The following is a 24,734-nucleotide window of genomic DNA, read 5'->3' as shown; positions in this document are numbered from 1 at the left end:
ATATCATAGGAACAAACTTATTTCTCTGGTCCCATCAGTGCACGGGCAGCACACTGAATATCCCCCGTGTGCTGCCCGTGTACCGACCGTGTTTCTGCAGCTCGTTTCATTAAATGAATAGATGCCACGGAAGCAGGGCTGCAAAATAAGACAGGATTAGGATCTGTTCTATATTTTGAGACCTGCAGTGTCGGCACACACACGTAACCGTGTACTTCACGGTCATATATACAGGCCCATAGAAATGAATGGGTCAGTGTGCTAAATCACAAATAGCACACTGATCTCGGCCACGGATGCCTGCAAGAGGCCTAAGGCAGTGACTGTGCAGGGATTTATACGCTGGTGGTAATGGGACTAGAAGCCCACGCCTGCTCATGGCACTTCTGGCTCAGGGGATTCACTTGCCACTCTATGGGATAGCCCAAGCCTATATCTCAGTATAAACACTCATATAGGAAAGGCCACCTAAACTCAGATTGTCTTCAGATTACATAGCATTTACATGGTGACAAGTTCTCTTTAAACTTTCATATTACGTTATCTGGTTAATATTGACAGCCACTATCTTATAAAAGAGACAGTGCAAAACTGTGCAGACACATATGTACCATAAACTTTATACCTCCCACACTGCAGTGCAAATCGGTCTCTAAATCTGTATGGAAAACATCTGGACTGTGATGTGTGAATTCACCCAAAGATGCTATAGAGTTTTTAGCCAACATGACCATTCTGAGAGATAACAGTGTTTTGAAAACTAAAAAACCAATATAATAATCTCATTATGGAATAAACCTATATAATCAATGACCTCTGTCCAGAGTTTACAGAGCTTATTAAAATCATTGTAAAGCATCATTTCAGCATCTACATAATTCAAGAGGTCATAACATTGAATTTACAGAGTTCACAAAATTGTCCAGGTAGAAGTGTCTGCAAGTAAAAAAAAAAGCAATAGAAAGTGCAAAACTCACTCACTTCTCATTTTAAACTACAATCCCATAAACCAACTATAATTTCATAAACATAATTTTATTAACCAACGTCATTGAGTCAGACCAGACTGCATTATATGTCCATATGAACTCAAGCACACCCATCTGAACTAAGCCTAAGTCAAGGCAAAGGGGAATTGCACCTTATATCAGAAGAGTAAGCGAAATAGACTAGGGTCTAGGGGCAGTCACAGTATGTAATGCAATTTAGCTAGAAACTTTCATCACAAAGACCAGAGGCTAAGAGGTTAATATCCATTTGGTTTTGTCTGCCATATATACACTGTTCACCTTCTTCTAGGAAAGTGGGAATATGGAACCATATTTACTGCTGGTTTTGCAGGAAATAACAGTAGACAGACGTTTCACTTTATCGATTGTTGGCACACAGGCTTATCCCGCAGCCAGAGAGTCTACATGAAGATAAGCTTGTGGGATGTTTTGGAAAGGCTTTGCTTTCAATGAACTATGCGGTAAACAAGCAAAGGGTTAGTGGCACCTGTCTATTGCGTGTTAATAGACTGCTCAGGGAAGGGAAATAGGAATCCCCGGAGTGAATCCATCCATTACAGTATAAAGGCAATAATCCTCTTTGATTATATGCCATAAGAATACTGAATACCTCTGTCTTTATTTCTTTGTAGGTTCTTGCTGCCACTATTACATTTTAGAAACCTTCTGTAACATTGGTTATGTTAGATGTGGACATTGATTATTTGGTACATAGTTTAATTGTATGGTTTGCAAAATATAATATTACATTTTACAGTAAAACCTCACCAGAAGACCACTCCTTTGAAAAGAAAAAAAATGTCATAAAGACTGATTTTTTTTCTCCCATTGCACTGTATGGTAGCTACCTCTTAATTAGCAGACCACCCCTTTATTCAACCAAAGACCACTTTTTTTTCTTTTTTTTTTTTTTAGCATATTTTTCAGTTGGAAACCCTTTGAAAAGCACACATTGGACTTAAAGGGATTCTACCTTTAAAACTTTTTTTTGTGGATAAGACGTCGGAATAGCCTTTAGAAAGTCTTTTCGTCTCTTACCTTTAGACGTGGTCTCCGCCGCACCGTTCCTTAGAAATACCGGTTTTTACCGGTATGCAAATGAGTTCTCCCGCAGCGATGGAGGTGGGCCCCAGCGTACAAACAGCGATGGGGCGTCCCCACTGCCAGAGAAGTGTTTCCAAGCGCCACCTCCTTCTTCGTCCGCCGCGTCATGTTCAATGTCTTCTTCCGACGCAGGCTCGTAACCTAGTAGAGCAGAGTAGACTGCGCAGGCGCACAGGCCACGGGAAAATGGTCGCTAACAATACTGTGCAAGCGGCCATTTTCCAGTGACCTGTGCGTCTGCGCAGTCTGCTCTGCTAGAAGTTACGAACCTGCGCCGGAAGACATTGAAGATGACGCAGCGGACGAAGTAGGAGGCGGCGCTTGGAGAAACTTCTCTGGCAGCGGTGGGGACGCCCTCATCGCTGTTTGAGCGCTGGAGCCAACCCCCATCGCTACGGAAGAACTCATTTGCATACCGGTAAAAACCTGTATTTCTAAGGAACAGCGCGGCGGAGACCACGTCTAAAGGTAAGAGATGAATAGCCTTTCTAAAGGCTATTCCGACGTCTTATCCACAAAAAAAATGTTTTAATGGTAGAATCCCCTTAAAGGGGCTCTATCAGCAAAATCATGCTGCTAGAGCCCCACATATGCGTGAATAGCCTTTAAAAAGGCTATTCAGGCACCATAAATGTTATATTAAACTACCCCCCCGTTTTAAAATAATACCCTAAAAAAAGAATATGATCTGCTTACGCATCAGGCATTCAGGGTGTGTCTTCTTCTTCATCCACGCCTCTTCTTCCTCCAGTCCCGTCCTCCTCCGGCGCTCGCGAACTGACACTGATATAAAAAAAATGGCCTGGGCGCCTGCGCCGTAGCATGCGGCTTCTACTACGGCGCAGGCGCCCAGGCCATTTTTTTTTTATCAGTGTCAGTTCGCGAGAGCTGGAAGAGGACGGGACCGGAGGACATCGGAGGAAGAAGAGGCGTGGATGAAGAAGACGGCGCACCCTGAATGCCCGCCCAGCGTGCACAATGCGTAAGTAGATCACATTCTTTTTTAGGGTTTTATTTTAAACCGGGGGGGGGGGGGGTAGTTTAATATAACATTTACGGTGCTTGAATAGCCTTTTTAAAGGCTATTCACGCATATGTGGGGCTCTATCAGCATGATTTTGCTGATAGAGCCCCTTTAAATACAATGTAAGACAAATATGGATGCGGTCTCTGTAGCACTACATCATTGGACTGCAGCAAGGAAGAGCAAGAGACTAGCAAGGGAGAAAAGTCAGCAGTATCACATTGGAGGAAAAAGCCCAGGTTATTGTCAATACGATACTAGGGAACAGGGCACATGCCAGGACTCTCAATTTTGCCATGACAGTATCAGGAACTGGGCCACAAAAGTGACAGGTTGATATATATTCTATACCAAAATTCTTGGGGCGCTTCCAGGTGTTAGCAAGTATAATCAGACTTCGCAGTGAGGGGAAACAATGCAAAAGGGAGCCATGCTAGGAATCAGGAATGAGAGGGGTAGCTGTCCCAAGTAATCTTTTCAGGGGGATTCATCATAGAAAAAACTTTAACACGGCCCTCTGCAGTCTAATGTACTTTTTTCAGTATGTCAGTCTTTCTTTGATTTTTTTTGTTTGACAGGAGTGGCTTCTGGAAGAATTAATGTCAGGAGAAGAAAAGGTGAGCGCTAACATGAGTCCTGTGTAATGCCAATAAAAAAGCATCCTGAAACCATTCATGTGCAGCTTTTCATTTAAGGGAGTAGGATCGTCACAATGAATAAAAAATGATATATATACATCCTCCAAATGATTCAAGAGCAATTTAGTTGTGAACAATGTATTTCCAGCATGAAGGAGAACCACGTCACAAGGTAAAAGTGATAACTAAGTGCCTCAGTAAACAAAACATTAAAATTTTTGGCCTGGCCAGGAAACCCCCCACATCTCAGTCCCATTGAAAACCTGTGGTCAATCCTCAAAAAGTGTGTGGACAAACAAAAATGTAGAAATTGTCATAAACTCCAAACACTGCTCAGATAAGAATGGGTTGTCATCAGTCAGGATTTATCCCAGAAGCTGATATCCAGCATGTAAGGACAAACAAGGGTCAACTCTGTAAATATTGAGGCTTTGCATAAACTTGGATTTATTTGCCAATATAGATTTAAAAACTTATGAAATACTTATACTTGTAGGGGCGGCTTCACACCAGCGTCTGATCTCCGACTTTGTGTCCGGTAAAAAAAAAAAAGTTTTTGCCGCGGAGACCAGAAGACGCTCATGGGCGCTCACCGGCGGACACTGAATGCCTTCTGCCGACAGAAAACGGAAACCTGTAAAACGGAGATCGGGTGCTGGTGTGAACCCGCCCTACTTCAGTATATCATAGAAACACCTGACTAAGATCTAAAAACACTGAAGCAGCAAACCTTGTGAAAACCAAAATTTGTGTAAGTCTTAAAAACTTTTGGCAATTACTGTAAGTAAACACTGAAATGGTATACCAACACAGACTTGAAGACAATTTTTCAAAGCATTTAAGTATTAAGACAGAAACATTCTGCTACCTGAAAGAACCCTGGGGGCATGGGTCCTCCTGGCATTCCATCATTTGGAGGCATGTTGCCCATCACAGGACTGGGAGCAGCAGCTGCGCTCTGCAAGAAACAGAAAAGTACACTTGCATTAAAATGGCGTCTCTTACCAAAAGAAATCAGATGTAAAATTAGTTACTTGATGGGTGTAGAATATTGTCTGCCTTTGTACTGTATATGCCTTTCACCTGAAGGTAAGCCAGCAATGAAGAGATAGAAAAGATTACACTTTTAAACACTGTTTTAACCAAGTTAAAAAGGGTTTTCTGGGCCCTAATGATCGCCGACATTAAGGTCCCAAGAGCCTTTGCCAAAGTTAACTGAGGAACCATTTTCCCAGTGATGCCATTTTTGTGAGGATCACTGGCATCTGGAAGAGATCCGGTGTTGGAATTCCATTGACATGACCGCTAAGAGCCTATTGAAGGCTCCCAGGCTTGTCTGGCATGTATTTGTATAACAGGCTGCTTTATGCAGCCTGTCATACAAATGCCAATATTTTGCAATGTAGCATTGTAATGCATTGCATTAGTGATTAGACCCCCTGGGGTTCAAGACCCACTAGGGGGGTCTATTAAATGCAATAAAACAAAAAAGAAATAGTAAATTTCCCCTATTGTGTATAAGGCTACATGGTGGCTCACTGGTTAGCACTACTGTCTTGCAGCAAGGGGATCTGTGCTCACATCTGAAAAAAGACAAAATCTGCCACACTCTTTTCTCCCACACACAATAGGACCTCCTTGAAAGAGACAGTAAATCATGGCATCTGTAAATATGTTGGCACTATAGAAACAGGAGAAAACAATCAAATGAATATGAAACAGTATTTTCTATGGTAGTAACACTTTTGTAATAGAATACCTATTATACTCATGTACTATGTAAAGTGTATCCAAGGTGGAAAACTGTAACCATTCAGAAAATTGCAGAGTAATAATGCATATATTCCAAAAATGACTGGATACAGTAGACATCTAACCTGTAAAATGGGAATAATAATTTGAAATAAACTGATCTTCACAGTGAACTGATTTGTTCACATTCCTGGCAAGGATTAGTGATACAGCGCAGCAGCTCCTGCAGACTCACTGGCACACTACGACCTGCTTTTTACTTCCAAATGCTGGAAAAGCGAAGTAGAAAAACTTGTGTAGTAAGAGAAGCCTGTGTAACTTCATGCAATTCACCTGTTTTGGTGATAAAAGCACCATCTTGTTAGTCCAGAGGGTCAGTTTACTCTGTTCTACATGTGCTGGCTGCTGCTGAACTACTTTTAACCTCTCATACACATTTACCACGAGTCAGTGCCATTAAATTAACATATGTGTCACTGCTATGCTCAGTCATATGCATCTGATGGAAATAGACTTTCACGGTTTGTTCTCCTATCATACTTGTTCAATAGTTCATTCAGTTCACAAGTCACATGATAGATTCCCTCTCAGATTCCTCAGGACACAAAGCTGGCATGCTATAGGCTAATACAATACATTAGTTTAGTCCATAAGGTATGTTCTCCTTGTTCTTACTAAAATCTCATGGTTTACTATACTGTCTATTTCCAAACTGCTCTACAATAATTCCAGGCTATAAGGTTAACAATGAAAATAATAACTTTTCAGTGTTCTACATGGTGCTGCCAGTTTGTGGTATTGTCCTTTTAAAACATTAATCATGATCAGCGGTTCTTTCCACAGCGCTTTCAACAGAAAGTTCACAGAGTTTTCATCCGCGGACTTTCTGTTACAATTATATCTATGGGAAAGCCGCCGGTGTTTCTGTAGATATAATTGACATGCTGCGATTTGCAAAGCCGCAACGGCTTTGCAAATCGCAGCGTGTCCGCACTGCATTTTTTTCTGCAAAGTGGGCATGGGATTCACATGAATCCCATCCCCTTTGCTTTTGCACTGTAAAACGCTAAGATTTCAAATCGCGGCGTATACGTCCCGTGGGGCTCCGTCCTAAAGGGGGTTTTCCTGGTCTTTTTTTTTTCTACAGATAGACAAAAAATGTGCTGAAATGATTTTTCTAACCAGAAACCACATGAAAATTTCTTACCTTTTTGCAAAATTGTGTAAGACAGTCCCTGCTATACTCATCTCCTTACTAGTTCTGATCATGTGCCATCCATTATGCACTTGACTTCAGATGTTAGCCACACCCACCATGAATGTGATATCATTACTGAAAGAAGCATTTTCCTAAACTTTATGGACTGCGAGAGCAGCCAGGAAGGGGTGGGAGCTGGTCCTCCTAATCACATGAGCTTCATACATTAAGGCCTAGTTCACACGGGCAAGGGGGGCCTATTTTGGAACAGATTTTGACGCAGGAAGCTGCGTCAGAATAGGACCAAAATACGCCTGCCGCTTTTTCCGACAGTCCCGCTCCAGAGTAGGCCCAAATGAATAGGCACAATGCGGAGCGTGCTGCTGCGAGGCGGATGCCGCAGCTGAATCAGCCACGTAATCCGCCTAAAGAAAGGGCAGCTTGCTTCTTTTTTCCGTGAGCGGAATGTTGCTAAGCTAGCGTGCTAGTAAGCTAGTGGTCTACATAGAACGCTATTGTGAGGGGGCGGATTCTGACGTGGATTCAGCGCCAAAATCCACCCCCTCTTGCCCTGTGTGAATGGGGCCTTAGAAGCAGCAGGGACAGGCAGACAAACACATTTATCTATTTTTGAAACTCTTCAAGCTTCTCCCTGACAGGTATACTTCTTTGAGTGGGGATTGGCTTTTCTGGACACTGATGGGCTGGCAGCACAATAGACACATAGTGAAGAGAATGAGTGACATGCGTTTCTCTCTCCTGATGTGAGGGAAGTGTTTGGGCATGAATGAAAAACTGCTAGGACGTGCAGTGAGCGGATTCTGGGAAGGGCTGCCTAGAAAAGCAATGACACTCCCACAACCAGGAAATATTGCAAGAGTCTCAAAATATGAGGAATGATAAAAATGGTCCAAACAGACAAAAAGATACTCAGTTATGTTTGTACATTCATGTAACAAGCATTTCCTGCCTTTCGTCACATTTTCTTAATTCTGGAAATACCCTTTTTAAGGCTGAGGCCCCAAGTTGTAGAAACGCAACTTTTTTTGTTGTAGTTTTTGCTGCGGTTTTTTTGAGCCAAAGTCAAGAACAAAAGAATGGGGAATATCTAGGAAGCTCTCTCTTCTGCTCAACCCACTCCTGGCTTTGGTTCAAAATAACGCAGCATATTCTGCAACAAAAAAAGCTATGTTTTCGCAATATGGGGTCTCAGCCTAACAGAACTATAATTTATCCAAAGAGCTAGTAGTGACTTTGTATAATATGTATGTTCTCAGCAGTATTCCACAGCCAGAGGAATAATGAACTAAGGGAACACATCTTTTAAATGAACTAGACTGTAAAGGCATGTATTATCCTTTGCTTGTAATGTATACCTACAGTGGGGGAAATTCCTCAATCACGTGTGCCAGGATTCTAGTATATTTTCCACAAAAAAAACTCTAATGCTGTGCGCCTCATTTATCAAGTGTTTTAGATACTTTTTTAGACACTTTTATGACTTGCCCGAAAAGGGTGTAGCTTGTGTGAAAGGGGGCACCAACATTTTTAAGCCAATTAATAACTAGTATAATGTTAGACTAAATAGATTTATCATAAAGTATCATACGCTTTGCTAATTCTGGTTAACTGCTCTGTCTAAAACTTGGACACTATTAGTCAATCTGGCCCAGTATGTGTATGCCCCATAGTGTTGTATAAACAGCCTATATAGTGAAGTCGTATGTAACTGTTTCACTAACTGGGGGCTATAAGTAGAGATGAGCGAGTACTGTTCGGATCAGCCGATCCGAACAGCACGCTCCATAGAAATGAATGAATGCACCTGGTACTTCCGCTTTGACGGCGGCCGGCCACTTAACCCCCCGTGTGCCGGCTACGTCCATTCATTTCTATGCGAGCGTGCTGTTCGGATCGGCTGATCTGAACAGTACTCGCTCATCTCTAACTATAAGTAGTCTGATAACGGTAATAACCCTTTCTCTTGATTGGATAATTTTGTCACTTTTTGGCCACATGGCATCTGCAGCTCCTCCTCGCAGGCTGCCGCTTGTTGCCTGCCATACCCAGCTACATTAATCACAAATGTCACTCAAATAATGGCTTTATTACAATAATTCTAGGTTGCCTGTTCAGGTAATTGAAGGGTTAAAGCAGAGTAAGACAGGATATTTTATTTAAGCATATCTTTCAGCTGAAGACATCCTCTCCAGGGGAAACCGTTTGGCACAATCCGAACTGCTGAAGGGCGGAAGTGTTTAACCAAAGTTGTGTCTTGTTACTATGACAACAACCGACTTCCAACCGTTTATCAAACTTGGCACCGAAATCACATTCCCTGAACAGCAAGTACTATCATTTAAGACTGTGCACTTCCCTCAGTCTCAGAGTTACTTGCGGCTAAAAGGGGCATGTCCTATGGCTCATGGTGTCCTTACACAGGACTAGTCCTGTCAGCTGCATTGACTTCACCCTATACACATATGCAATGTCCTGGGGCTGTGTGGTGTGATGATGGTGAACAGGCTCAAGACAGAGGCTGGCCTCTCTCACTGGTCATGGTATCTTCTAGACACTAGATAGCACAGTGACAAGATGGGTGCACCAATGTTGCAAAGGATAGATGTTCCCCCTGGGGCACACCTCAATGTGGGTCTGATGGTGGTTTGGGGAGACCTTGATGTGAGGTGTAATAAAGACGCAGGAGGCAGAGCGGCAATTTTACAGTTTACTTAGGCAAACATCCAGTAACAAGTATGTGAACAGATCTGTAACTTGGAATTCCTGGGCCCCAATGAAAAACCTGTGATGGGGCTCCCACTTATAGAGAGGCTCCAGGGCCCAGTAGAGATTGCTACCTCTTCACCCCTGTACGTGTACAGTTTCTCAGACATACAGCATCCAACTACACGGCTCTCTACAACCGAGAAAGGAGTGGTGTCATTCCTAACCCCCTCTTCTAGGGTGAATATGGAGCAACCCCAACTCCAAGTCTTCTTTTCTTTTCAGAAACTTGGAGCTTGCTTTGAGACCACACTATTAGAAAAATGCAGGGCTTGTTTTTGCCACAGATAGCAGTTTCCTCACTGATAGGCAGTGGATCGGTGACTTCTGGGAACTAATGGTGTGAGGGAGTCACAGAGTTTCCATTTAAGGTAAAAAAAATATAGACAATCTTAAGAATGATTTCAAAAATGGAATGTCCAATTACTGAATGTCAGATATCTTAGAATAATATGTTTAATAACAAGTTATCAAATGGTAATAAGAAGCATTTGTATGACACCTAAAGATTCTGTCTAATACAGTATATGTTGTCATATTGCATTGATAAAATATATATTTTTTTTTTCTTTTTTCATAAAGAGAGAAGCTTTTGAACTTCTAGTTATCTTTCGAAACAGACTGTAGTTGATCTATATTTTTAGGCTGGGGCCCTAAATGTTGTGGATTGCCCTGAAAAAAATGTGGTGTTTTACAGTCACTGCCAGGTGGTGAATCCCATCCACACTGTTGACCGCAGTTTTGGAAATCACAGCATGTAAATTATACATACGAAAAATGCCGGCGGTTTCCCTATAGGTATAATTGAAACAAAGTCTGCAGAGGAAATCTCTGCAGACATTATGATAAGCACTGCAAGAAAAACTGCAATACATTGTAGCTGTGGTTTTTTCCTGCAGCGTTTTTTTGCAGCTGACACTTATTTTCCCTGATCTTCAAATAACCATGTAAGCTTGACTCAGTTAATACAACTTATGACTAACCGAGTTTCAGGCTAAGGCCCCACGTAGCAGGCTGTAGCAAAAAAGCACTGTGGAAAAAACTGTAACAGCAAACACTTTGTGGTTTTTCCCGCATTGCTTTTCACAGAAAGTCTGCAGAGGAAACCTTTCTGCTTCCATTACACCAATAGGGAAACCACCAGCGTTTCTGCTCAACGTTTTTGGAAATCGAAGCGTACCTGCTGGATGCATTTTTCCGCAGTGTGTGGATGAGATATGCTAGAATCCCATCCACTAAGCAGAGAGGTAAAAACTGCGTTTTTTTTCTACACCATTTATTCCACATGAGGCACCGCCCTCAGCTGTTAAACTCTGTCAGTGTGTTGGTCGGATTTACTGGCCTGAACAGTATGCCAGGAGAGGGGTTCTTAGCATAATAGGTGCCTATGCTGCCAGCAGACCCTTCATACTGATTATAGTAAGGGACATTACGTCGCTGGGAGGCAGGGACTCTTAGCACCATAGATAACTATTAAGCTGAGTCCGTCTCCCGGCATACTGTTCAGGCCAGTACATCTAGCCAACACATGGACCGTGTTTCATGGTTTAAACTCAATAGTGTGAATGTGGGGTAAGGTTCTATTCAGATGACATTTGTTTAGCAGATCCAATTGACGAATGTAAAAAACGCAGGCAACAGGTTGTTTATCTGTTTAAATAGTAAATAAATACAATTTTTGGGTTGGATAAAAAGAAAATATGCTATACTACATTTTTGTGTCCTCTAAATAAAAAAAACCAGACAAATGGATCCTTTTTTTTTTTTTTTTTTTTTTTTTTTACATTGGTCTGCAAACAGTTGTTAAAAAATCCATGATGTGAATGGGCTCTAATTTTCTTTAATCTTTTATCTATGGGACACGAGCTTAAGTTTTAAGGCTAAGGCCTCACTTTGCAGAAACGCAGCTTTTTTTGTTGCACATTTTGTTGCGGTTTTTTGAGGCAAAGCCAGAAGTCGATTGAGCAGAAGATAGCAATATAAGGGCCCCTTCACACGGCGTAAGTGCGCCGCTCATTTAGACACGTATACACGTGTCCGAACGCTGCGCTTCAAATCAGAGAGAATGATTTCAAAGGGAAGCGCGCGTATATGCCGATATACGCACGCTTCCCATTGAAATCCATGGTGCTTACGCAGTGTGAAGGGGCCCTAAGAACTTCCTATATATTTACCATTCCTTTAGTGGCCATTCTTGGCTTTGGCTCAAAAAACCACAACAAAAAAAGCTGCGTTTCTGCAATGTGGGGCCTCAGCCTAAATGTAACACAAACTGGAATAAATTTTAGGGCAATGAAAATAAATGATCAGGCAATAAAGAGAAGTGGGCACCATATACCATGATCTTATGGACAGATCTGAGAGTGGTTTAAGGATGGCCTCGTGTACTTGGCAAAGTGCACGGACTCCGAAATAGGTCTCCTTAAGACCCCATATATTTTCCCCTAGAAGAAATTGTAATGGAGAATACCCCTGTACTATGGCACACACAATTTATTTTCCTTACAGATTCCATATGTAACTGTGAGAATAATCCGGTATTGTTACCCTAAACGTAGAAATATACAGTAATGCTCCTAAAATGCAGATTTTAGCACTAGAAGACAAAATGAAGGCATCTGTGACTATGAGAATGAAAAACATGTAGGAGAACATATATGGGTGCCTGGCTAGCGTGCCATACATTGGTGTGTCCACCAGATGCATTGGAAATGGGAATTTATTCTTCTCACATTAATATGCAATATCTTTACATGGTGAATACATTTGTTTCTTCACAACTTGTCTCATAAAACATTGCATGGCGCAGAGGAAAAACTTCTGCTTCATGGGAAGGACAAGACTGATACGTGTCCTTTATTACGAAGAGACGTGAGAGTTGTCAACACACGAGAGACAAGATCACAAAAGATTCAATACTGAAATTGTATCATAGGCCCATAAATAATAGGAGCTGGAAATGAAGTTTGGTGTTTTCAAGAACTGCTGCGAATATAGGGGTTAAGCTGCTTAAAATTCAGATATTGCCTGACTGCCGTCATTGCTCCTCTATCACCTCCTTCTCTGCTTCCACATCGCATCGGCCAAGGGAGAAAAGTACCTTGCTCAGCAAAGCCTCCTGCATATCAATGAGCTTAGATTCAGCAGAGAGAGGGGGAGAGCACCGGGTGAGGTGGTGGAGGAGAGAGGATGGGGGAGGGGAAAGGGAGGAACACAAGCCAGTGAGGGGAATTTAGGAACAGAGTTGAACAGTAGTATAGATATACCGTGAGCCGCTGAAAATAGAGATTTTTCACTCCAGATATGAGGGTCAGTACTACAAAATATAAGGAATAAAGAATAAAACTAAAAAAAGTAAACTGCCACGGATGTTTCAACTGCTCTTAAATCCAATAAATGGTCTAAATTTATTTATTTATGGTCATGAACATTATGAAAGAAAGCAGAAGTCCTAAAGGTGAGGGCAATTCTATATACACTAGATCGGGTACAGAATGTTGACAACCACGAAGCATAATGTGCCTCATAGCGAAATCACTCTGCTAAAAATCTGCCACAGTAACATGAAACTATTATCATTATGAGCAATTGTGGTCTCTCATGTCTTCAACCTAAAATTTGTGTTTGTTTATAGTGAAAAAGACTGAGAAATGTATATAAGGAATGAGAAAACTGATAAAATGGTGTCTGCACATTAGATTTTTTTTTTTAAAAAAAAAACCTCTATGGGCGAGTGCGGCAGTTACGGGCATCAAACTTGCGAACCGTAAAAGCATTACGGTCGTGTAAGACCAGCCTTAATGTATGCCCCCATGCAGATGACCGTATGAATGGTCAGTGTGCTATCTGGGTTTTTCCCAGATAGCACATTCACTTCTATAGGCCCATACACAGGACCGTGAATTACATGGTCACGAGTATGGGCTGACAGTCCTGGGCGCAAAATAAGGAACAGGTTCTATTCCTGTTTGATTTTGCGACCCTGCTTCCCCCCGCGTGCTGCCTGTGTTGTTCACTCACAGCCATCAGTTAAGTCAGTATTTTGCAACAGTATTTCTAAGGGTATGTTCACACAGAGCATTTTGGCAGCAGATTTTGGCATGGAATCCACCTCAAAATCCGCTGCCAAAAACGGCTCCCATTCCGTCGCAGTTAGCCGTGCGGTATGTTCACACGCGGAATCCATTTTCCACTGTGTGAACATACCCTAAGAGAGAAGATAATAGAAAGATTTGTACCCTACACCTGGCTTTGACTGCCTATATAAGTTGTCTTGGCTTTTTTTTTTTGTGGCATTTTCTTCCATTTTCCTTTTAAAATACTTAAAGACTCCACGTAGCAAGCCAAAAAGAGTTTTGATCAGAAATTTCTATTTTTAATCTACTATATTCTATAACATATCTTCTATTAAACCAATACGGAAAACATCAGCATTTCCATAGGTATAATTGCTGTGATTCTACTGTAGATTTTTTTATGCAATGTGTGGATAGGATTAGCCAGTATCATACCTACTTTGCAGGTACTGTAAAATACGACATTTTTTGTGTTGTGAAAACACTGCGTTGGCCAAAAGCAGTTTTTTGTTGCAGATTTTGAGCCAAAAATTCCACTGCTAAGACTCCGCGAAGCAAGCCACAGCCGAATAGTGTTGCGGAAAAGATCGTGGTGGAAACGCGTCATGTTTTTTTGGCAACATTTTGCACAGAAAGTCTTCTGAGTTTTCCTCTGTGGACTTTGTGCTTCTATTATATCTATATGGAAATCACCAGAGTTTCTGTAGGTATAACGAACATGCTGCGATTTACAAAAGCGCAACGGTTCTTGAAGTCACAGCATTGCTGCTGCACATTTATTTTTGGATTGGACTAGCCAGAATACCAGAATCCTTTCCACCGTAATGCCCAGTGTTTTTATTCGCAATGTAGGGTCCCGGCTTCAATGTTGCGGAAAAGCTGTTGTTTTGTTGAAGATTTTGTTGTGGTTTTTTGAGCCAAAGCCAGGAGTGGTTGTATATGGATATTTCCAATTTCTCATTTGTAGTCACTGAAGCATCAAATTGTGGCAGAAAAAAAACAAAGCGAAAGCCCGATTCTACAGCAATTTAATGCGTGTTTTTGCTGCAATTTTCTCTGCAGTTTTTCATCCCTAAAATTCACATGCTGCATTTTTCAAAAACGTGGCTTTTCCACAGATGTTTTTTTCCGCAACATGTGGATGAGTTTAATGAAAATCTAATTCACTTTGCTGGTACTGTATACCACAGCAGCATACCATGCATACAGCACAAAGGAGGCAAAAGGACACACTTTTGGCCTCATTCAGGTGAATGGGAGCATGTACATATGCTGGACATATGCACCTATTTCCAAATGGCCACCGCAAATGCAGTGTGAAAGCAACCTTTCTGAAGAACTTTGAGGTGTCATTGGCCTTCATTTAATACCTGCATTTATTAATAAAGTTTTGCCACAAATGAAATCACATTGATGCTCAAATGAGACATTAACCCTATATTCAGCGCGACCATGGTACAGCCGTTTTGCACCTGAGGGGCTCCGTTTTCACGGATCCATCGTACATTCGAGTGTAGTGAGGGATCCGTGAAAACAGGTATAAATAGGTTAAAAATCAGTTATGTGAATAGCCCCATAAACGTAAAGTGAAATTAATGCACAGCATAGAAAAATAAACAAAAAAACACCCTCACACTGCCGATTGTCATGTGAATACAGGGTAAGGCTACATTCACATGACCATAAAGATTGGCTGTATGACGTCATTTTTGTAATGGACGTCACATGGCAATATTGAATTCAATGTCCGTTATTGAGGTCTGTTTACATGACTTATCTTGCTGGTCTGTTGTCAAGGACTATCAAAATATAGGCCATTTTTTACACTCAAATGTTTGGGGCATGCGGGAAAATAGTTGCCCCTCAGGTGCAAGACAGCCATGAAAAATGAACATTTTTCACACCATTTTGCATCTGAGTCGTGTGAATCTAGCCTTACCCTTTGGCAAATTAGACTCTAGACTGAGCTTGCCTAATCCCACCGTTTACCACCATTTCAGGCTGGCGTCCCACGTTGCGGAAACACAGCTTTTTTTTTTTACTGCCGATTTTGCTCCGTTTTTTAAGCCATAGCCAAGGGTGGCTATAAGAGGAATGGGAAATATCTTGGAAGCTCTTATACTTCTCCCTTATGCTCAATCCACAACTAACTTTGGCTAAAAAGACCACAGCAAAACCTGCAACCGCAAAAAAACTAGGTTTGCGCAACGTGGGGCCCCAGCCTCATTGTATCACTTTCTGCATACAGGGTATCAGTAGGGTTAAAATCTGTCTCTTTTTTTATCCATTTTATGTTGTCCCTTGAACTTTTATGGTACTGCTACAGACAAACTTTGCTTGGCTCACAAATAGAGATTTATTTGAAGTGATGGTTGGCGGAAAACATGCTGCCAAGATCTGTTTCCAATATGGTTAATGAAAACCAGGCATGTAAGGAGTTACAGCAGACGCTGCTTCAATTGGGTGTGCCTACGCCAAGACGCACTGCTAATGATATGTGGGGAGCAGCTTATCCTAAGGGAGAAGAGATGAGAGAAAACATTCTCTTTCTCACATAGACTGCATAGAACAGGTTCTAGTGCAAGGTTAGCAGATCCATACTGCTTTATATGGTACCTTAATAACTTAAGCATGAAGCAGCCACAGAAACCTACCAACACTTTATTACATCCATTTTTCTTGTTCGCAGACCTACGTAAAACACTGGGACAGGGATGAATTTATATGACACGCTGCTTACTTGTATACAGCTGAACTTCAGACCAATATAACTAAAAATATATACACTGGGGGTCAGCTGCATTCCACGTTTATCCAACCATCTTTGGTGCTTGTTTGCTTAAAACAGGAATGGATCCATGCAAAATATATTGATGACGTATCCTAAAGCTATTAATGTTAGGTTGCTGGGGGCCCAACACCTGGACGTTCATGATAGGATAAATATGACAGATGTTTGTAAAGGAGACAAGGCCTGGGGAGTTTATTAATGGGGGGGGGGGATGATTCAGAGAATAGTTTTAATGATACTGTAACAGGTCACTAAATATAAAATACTGTCAACCACACAGCTACAGACATAAGGTAGTGTCAATCATAGAAATGCCAAAATAATAACAATAATAATAATATTAGCCATATTAATACCCATTACACACAGAGTCTTGGGGCAGTCTGTGAAATCTGAAATTTCCAAGCTACTCAAGATTTTCAAAGCTATAAAACTCAATTCTATGAATAATTTGTATGAAACATTTATCAACATCATATTGAGTACATAATAGTAATTATTTAATTCATTCTTCAGATTAAGAAAAAAAAAAACTATAGACAATGGGCCACTCACTGACATCATGAGAATCAGAAGCAAAAAGGAGGCTGCGGATCAAGAGTACATGTAATTCACTTCTGATAGACAAGACACACTGCCAAGGTATCCAGACCTTGAGAAATACTAGCTAGAAAGAAGCATGGTCTTCTAATAATTAGATAAACAAGACTATAATGACCTTGAACTAAGAGAGAAAGCTCTTAAATGGTCATTGGAATTTATCCGATGATATACCTGAGCCAGCAAATATCAGGTGAGCTCGCAAGACAAATGAATTGGGTTTATATAATGCCAATATATTAAGACCCGTCTTTAACGGCTGTAAAAAAATTTCCCGAGACATAATTCCAATTACAGCTGAAGACAAGGTCACTTACAGGTTACAAAGAAGCATTAGATGAATAAAAAGGTGACCTTCTATTCATCCTCAGCCATACATACAGATATAATATCAGGGACTCTGTCTGAAGATGTGATGTGCGAAAGCCACCATTTAATAATGGAAATATTTCAGCCAATGGTTTAATTATGTTATCGGAAAGAAATGTAAAACAAAAGAAATCAGATATACAGTACATAATACAAGTACAAAAGGGAAAATGGGATTTATCCTCACCTATACCAATATTGAGCCTATGGTCTTTTTGTGGTCATAGCATTTTGAGGCTAAGGCCTCACGTAGTGGGCCACAGAAAAAAAGCGCGGCAGCAACGCATAATTAACTCTATTCAGAATGGTGTACAAAAATAAAATGGTCCACTTTAGCATTACATCTGTCAAACACTGCCAAGAAGGGAATAAACAGTTGTTTAGACAAGAATAACTGTCCACAGGTCCAGACCACCAGGATGCTCTGTGGTTTCTGTAATTCAGCGTTCATATCTGCGACCCTGTCCATCCACTGTGTTTCCATGCTAATTCCCGGAGAAGGGGGATTAGGGGGCGGTGGACAGTTTTAAAACCCAACAGTTTTTTTTTGCACAGACACAAAGTCGGACATGCAGGACTTCGTGTCCATCCAAAAAAAAACAAAAAACTTTTCCAGGCAGAGAAGTTGTATACGGACATCATCAGTTTACTTTAAAAACCTAAACGTATGACTTTTAAAACTGACCGCTGGCCAGCCAACCCCTATCCAGTTTCTCTGCGGAATAGGATGGAAACACAGCAGACGGCCAGGGGCGCAAGTGTGAACACCCAACTCCCATAGAGGTGCATGGGACCTATGGAAACAGTGTGGCACATTTAGCTTCTTGGTTTCCGTAACTGTGGAAACAGTGAAGTTCAGCTGTGCTACACTGTTTCCATAGGTCCCATGCACCTCAATGGGACTTAGAGAAATGACAAAGAGCAGTATCACTTGCCTTCTTCTGTAAGTCCCACCCTGACTGTCAGGACTTACAACTGTTTACCAAGATGGACTCCCTTTAAAGGGCTATTCCTGTCACGAGATCTCTGCATATCAACCCAGTCCTGCAATTACAGTAGATAGGTTAGGGTCTCCTACAGTGTTTATCCTGGTGAATCGGTGCCTTTATTGTCAAGATTTTGCTCTTTTTGCGTCAATATGCAAATTAGCTCTTTGGAGTGAAAATGGCATTGCCATTACTCCAAAGAGGTATAAAAATTATGCCTTCATTGCTCCAAAGAGCTCATTTGCATATTGTCATAACCAGTTATATCTTGACCATTGAGGCACCGATTCACAAGGGGAAAACACAGTTTGATTCAGGAGATTTTAAGATATCTGTGGGCTGAGTTGATAGCTGAGTTCTGATGACAGACTCCCTTTAAGTATATGCTTCCCAAATTCAAGTCAACAAAGGAAGCTTTAAACACACATTAGGGCAGATTCATTAAGACCAGTGTTTCATAAACCAGCTGATTTATGCCAATGGGCTAGAGATCTATGCTAGTTAGGTACTGGTGTAGATTTCAATTATAACAGAAAACTGGCATGAGTTATAATATATATGTGGGACTAAGGTATCCCCCAACTTGACACGCTCTGCCCATGTTCCCACAATGTGATGAGTGTGGCGCAGAAAGGTTGTGGTCCATGTTTTCCATATAAAAGGGCCTTGCAACAAATGTGCACCATAATATCATCCCTCTACACAGTGCCGCACCTCCCATGAGGCGACCTGAAGCGACCGCTTCGGGCGGCGCTGTGCCAGGGCCCCAGGGGGGGTGGCATATTTGCTGACCTAAGCCAGTCCAGGACACGCTGTCCTGGACTGGCTTAGGGTCACCGTCACTGAGCTGTGGATTGGGGAGGCCACTTGAGCAGCGCTGCTCCAGCGGCCGCCCCTCACGCTCAGGCAGAGAGCAGGTCTTCTCCATGCCTGCTCTCTTCCTGTTAAGACGCTCGCTCCGCTAGGCCCCGGGGGGGGGGGGGGGGCGGCTTTCTGACGTCTGCTTCAGGCGTCAGAAACAAATGGTTCAGCCCTGCCCCGGAAAACTGGCCTAGAGGGATTGAGAAATTCCCCCCCTTGTGTCTACAAGAAATTTAGCAAGATTTCAGATCTGAAGTCTGTAAAATTCTGAATACAATACCATGGACTCCGTTCAGGAGTAAAACAATATTGATCAATTTATTTTTTTTTTTTTAGATTCTTTATAAAAATGATTAATTTTATATGCAATAGGCTATAATTTTATGGGTAGGTTAATTTTAACAGTGAGAGATAGAATATCAAAAATAAAATCCAGAAAATCACATTGTATAAATTTACTTGAATTTTGCATAGATAAGGAAGGCCACTCCATGACCTTAATGTGCTTCTTTTTTAGCCACTCCTTTGTTGTCTTGGCTGTATGCTTTGGGTCATTGTCCTGATAGAAGACCCAGCCACAACACATTTTTAATGTCCCAGGGGATGGAAGGAGGTGGTTACTCAAGATTTTGTGGTACATGGCTCCCTTCATTCTCCTATTGATGTGGTGAAGTAGTCCTGTGCTCTTAGCAGGGAAACACCCCCAAAACATAATGTTTCCACCTCCATGCTTGACAGTGGGGATGGTGTTCTTTCTCTTCCTGCAAACATGGCGAGTTGAGTTAATGCCAAAGAGCCCAATTTTTGTCTCATCTAACCACAGCACCTTCTCGCAATCATTCTCAGAATCATCCAGGTGTTCGCTGGCAAACTTCAGACAGACCAGGGGCCACACGGTGGCTCAGTGGTTAGCACTGCATCCTTGCAGCGCTGGAGTCCTGGTGTTCAAATCCTGCCAAGGGCAAAAAACCAGCTGCAAGGAGTTTGTATGTTCTCCCCGTGTTCGCATGGATTTCGATCCCATATTCAAAAGACATACTGATAGGGAAAAAATGTACATTGTGAGCTCTATGTGGGGCTCACAATCTACATTAAAAAGAAATAAAAAAAAACAAACAAAAAAAACAACTTCAGACAGACCTGCACATGGGCCTTCTTGAGCAGAGGGACCTTATGGGCACTGCAGGATTTTAATCCATTACGATGTAATGTGTTACCAATGGTTTTCTTTGTGACTGTGATCCCAGCTGCCTTGAGATCATTAACAAGTTCCACCAGTGTAGTTTTAAGCTGATCTCTCACCTTCGTCATGATCAAGGATACCCTACGAGATGAGATTTTGCATGGAGGCCCAGATCAATGTCGATTGACAGTCATTTTGTATTTCTTCCATTTTCTATAGCACCAACAGTTGTCTCCTTCTCACTCAGGGTCTTATTTATGGTTTTGTAGCCCATTTCAACCATGTGCTGGTCTATGATCTTGTCCCTGACTGGTCTGTAGGAGTCTGAGCTCTTAATGTTTGGTAGGGAATCAAATAATTATTTCTCTCTGCAAAATGCAAATACATTTATAACATTTATGCAATGTGATTTTCTGGCTTTTATTTTTGATAGTCTATTTCTTACTGTTAAAATTAACCTTCCCTTAAAGTTATAGACTGTTCATGTCTTTGTCAGTGGGCAAACTTACAAAATCAGCAAGGGATCAAATACTTATTTCCTTCACTGTACGTAGCAACACAGATATTTTCATCCATATTTACGTGCCCCCATTTGTCCCTCAGTAAAATACAAGAATGTCTTTGGAAAGTAAGTTTGGACTTTATGGATTGGTCTCTGGGCTCCAATACCTGAGCTCATTCCCACAAGTTTCTAAGCCTGAAGAACACAAGGGCTGGAGTGGAGAGGACAAGAAGGCTGGTTGAGAAGCCAGGATCTCAGCCTGCACTGCTTTGCAGCTGGGTGAATGTTTGACATACAACAGACAAGGTTAAGCACACACACAACTAGAATATATTATTGTCTTTCTCCATGCAGAGTCCTTTGTATCTTTGTGTCCTGCTCCCACACACTCTCCAGGCTGCCTCCTCCGCTTTAAGCTCTCCAGCTCTGGATACAAACCAAGCAGTGTTTATGTGTAATCTCTTCAACAGCCCGTGCTGTTTGTGGTGCGCACAAATGCAGAATTCCCTTGACACTTGCAACCTATCCTAAGTGAATCACAATCTACTGTATGGCAGATGATGTAGATGTAACTTTATATCACTCTCTTGAAAAATAAATACATTTTCTAATGTGTAATGAACAGACAACATACCGTCGAAAGTAAAAAAGGAGAAGAAAATAGAAAAAAAAGGTAATTTGAGGATTCCAAACGCCGAGATCGGTAGAAGGATCTGATATCCTTATTATATCTAAACATTCTATTGTTGTATCTTAAGCCTAGCTGCTCACAGCAGAAATCCACTGCTGAACACCACACCACTTCTAGCTATACGTGCTGGCACTGGCACAGTACTGGCCAATGGCTTTTACTCCTTAGTCTATAGGACCTCTACATAACTGCATGAACTTACTTTCACGTCACTTTTTTTAACACATGTATTTTCACACAGAAACATTTTAAAAAGAGAATGCGTTTACCAGATACATAGACTTCTACTGAAGTAACATGTGAAAAGTGTATACCCTTATATACCCTTGTATACCCGTTTCTATAGTTTGTGCTCCCATCTGTTTTTTATTTCCCCACTGCATAGAATAATTTAGATGTCAGTGCTAGTCTATCCAGCAAAAGAAATGAAACAACACCCCTCCCCCCAAAAAAATCCCCCAAACACTGATATACCGGTTCCATCATAAAAACTGGTAAAGGTTTGCATACGTTTAAAGACTGATCCAGGTTTTTTTTTGCCATTCTGTTTTTTTTTACATTCTTTAGTAGTTTAAGTATACAGTATAACATGTCCCATGTAGAACAGGATAGTTCTTTATTTTGAAAAGTCTCACAACGTACCAGTCTTCTATATGGACACAGTCCTATACTAAAAAATAATAAGAATAGCACCACCATATTCTGCTGCACTTTTCCTCCATCTCTAGTATTAGCTAAATCTCTTCATCCTAATGCAACACGAAACAGTATTCAAAACTGCACAGAAATAAAAATGAAAACATTCCAGTCCCAGGAATGAAAAAGGAATAGGAACCCCTCTCTCTGGTACTTATTCCAGCCCTGCCCCCTACTCTTCAGCATCAGTAGTGCTGGAAGCGGAGGTGTACAGTTAGAAAGCTCTTGTAAGGTGCCAGTTTTGGTAAAACAACTGCAGGGACAGTCTGGTGCTGAAATATACACTTCCCCTTTAAGGATTAATTCCATGTATCTCCCATGAATGTATAAAATCTTCACATCTCCTAGGGACATAAGTGCACAACATAAGGTACCAACAAAATGTATATCATAGAAGTTACACATAATTCTAACATCATACATAATCATAGGTCGATTTTGTACATTTTAAGCCAATATGAGAGAAATCTGCAAATGTTTTGTTCTTATCTAGCCAGCCAAGAACGTCAATCAATCAGAAGTTCACTTTCAGGATTATTATATTGCAAATAACATTCACTTTTAATGCCTCGGCATACATCTCCCACTGTGTCTTCAATATCCAGAATCAGCAAGGATCTACAGCAAAAGCCTTCCTTTCAGATAATGTCTGGTTTAAAAGAAAAAACATCAAACCATAATAGGTAAACCGCCTGTTAAAGTTAATCATCGACGACTAATATCTCTCTGAAGTATTTGCATACAGTTTTAACACAAGTTCAAAATTAGATTATAAGCTCTTGGGGCAGCAACTTAGGATAAAGCATGTATATCATGATGCTGGCAACACAAAATGGAGCTCACACTGTCATTATGATTATTTGGAGATAATACAAGTGTTTCAGAAGAAGGATAATACTATTCTCGAAGGATGGCATAGAATAAGTGCTGGAGGGGTTAATCCGTGTCTAGAGACTCGTTTGCAGAACGGCTCGCCCGCTTCACACCACCGGTTGCTATGGAGACCATGGCCCCGGCTGGCTTTTCCGAGCGCTCCGTTCAAGCCGGCCGCCCGTCAATCACACAGCATATAGTTTGTGGGAATTAATAAAACGCAGAGAGTAAAGGTGATTAAATACATGAGGAAAATATTTGAAAATTAAGCGTGAAGAAGGAAAAGCAATGTATTGCAGATCTCTATGCTGCTAACTCTGTTTATTCATATTTTGAAAGATGTGTCATTTGCTAAGAGGGAAGAGGCTACACAAGCAACACTCACATAGTGGGTTTCCTCATGGGATATTTTACAAACAATTACGCAAATGCATGGAATACATTGTTGTGATGAAGACGCAGTCAATACGATGAAATTACCTTTGTAATGTGGAGTACACCACTACCAGATCCTGTGTTTCCAAGGTGCCATAGCTAAAGGCACAACCTCACAGAATACCTTCATGGATATGATTATCCCTAGAGATAAGCAACGTACTCTTTAAGAAGGCCCCCAATCCAACATATTCTCCAAATGTTCATATAGTACAGAAACAATACGTTTTTCCTACAATTTTTCTACATCTAAAAAATATTTGGTTACAACTTAGGAAATAGGAAATGCTCATCTAATCAACAAGAAACTTTCCAACATGGATGATACATTTTTCAAGGAATGGAAGGATTTCAGCATACAGGCACATACATATAACAGTTAGTGGTTCTATCAACCGAATGGTATCTTTGGCTACGACTGAAAGAAAAATTTTACTAAGAGAACAAAAATTCCTGACTGGCTTCTTCCAGGCCTCTTTAAAGAGGACCTTTCACCATTTTGCCCACAGGCAGTTCTATATACTGCCGGAAAGCTGACAGTGCGCTGAGTTCAGCGCACTGTCGGCTTTCCCGATGTGGGCCCGGTGTGAAGAGCTTACAGTCCGGTACCGTAGCTCTTCTATGGTCAGAAGGGCGTTTCTGACAGTTAGTCAGAGACGTCCTTCACAGCACAGCCAATCGCGCTGTGCTGTGAGAGCCGGGAGGAACGCCCCCTCCATCTGCTCACAGTACTCGTCCATAGACGAGCATTATCAGGAGCGAGAGGGGGCGTTCCTCCCTGCTCTCACAGCACAGCGCGATTGGCTGTTCTGTGAAGAAGGACGTCTCTGGCTAACTATCAGAAACGCCCTTCTGACCATAGAGCACTACGGTACCAGACCGTAAGCTCTTCACACCGGGCCCACATCGGGAAAGCCGACAGTGCGCTGAACTCAGCGCACTGTCAGCTTTCCGGCAGTATATAGAACTGCCTATGGGCAAAATGGTGAAAGGTCCTCTTTAAATCTTAAATCTGTCCATACACTCAGTCAAATGTTCAGTTGTACATTTCTTGCATCCTTTGTGCTAAATTTCTGGGGTATACAATGATAAATTAGGCGAGGCTGATTGTCTTGTCCCCTGCATGCCTTCGTCACGCTCCCTTTTTTGGGAAAAGGCAAA

General features: G+C 41.5%; 1 protein-coding gene across 2 annotated transcripts in view; it reads right to left on the bottom strand.

The window, feature by feature from the left end:
- SSBP4 (single stranded DNA binding protein 4) overlaps positions 1-24,734 on the bottom strand; it is a 584,851-nt gene that overhangs the window by 358,908 nt on the left and 201,209 nt on the right. For both annotated transcript variants that reach the window (XR_012717245.1, XM_075282260.1), the window contains exon 5: positions 4,645-4,734. Coding sequence is in view for 1 of the 2 variants with exons in the window: in XM_075282260.1 (XP_075138361.1) it covers positions 4,645-4,734 (90 nt within the window). In the remaining variant the exon portion in view is untranslated. The remainder of the gene's footprint in view (positions 1-4,644; positions 4,735-24,734) is intronic.

Source organism: Leptodactylus fuscus, chromosome 1 (genome assembly GCF_031893055.1).
Source record: "Leptodactylus fuscus isolate aLepFus1 chromosome 1, aLepFus1.hap2, whole genome shotgun sequence".
NCBI lineage: Eukaryota > Metazoa > Chordata > Amphibia > Anura > Leptodactylidae > Leptodactylus > Leptodactylus fuscus.
Note: the sequence above shows the minus strand (reverse complement) of the source record. Positions and strands in the feature narration are given on the sequence as shown.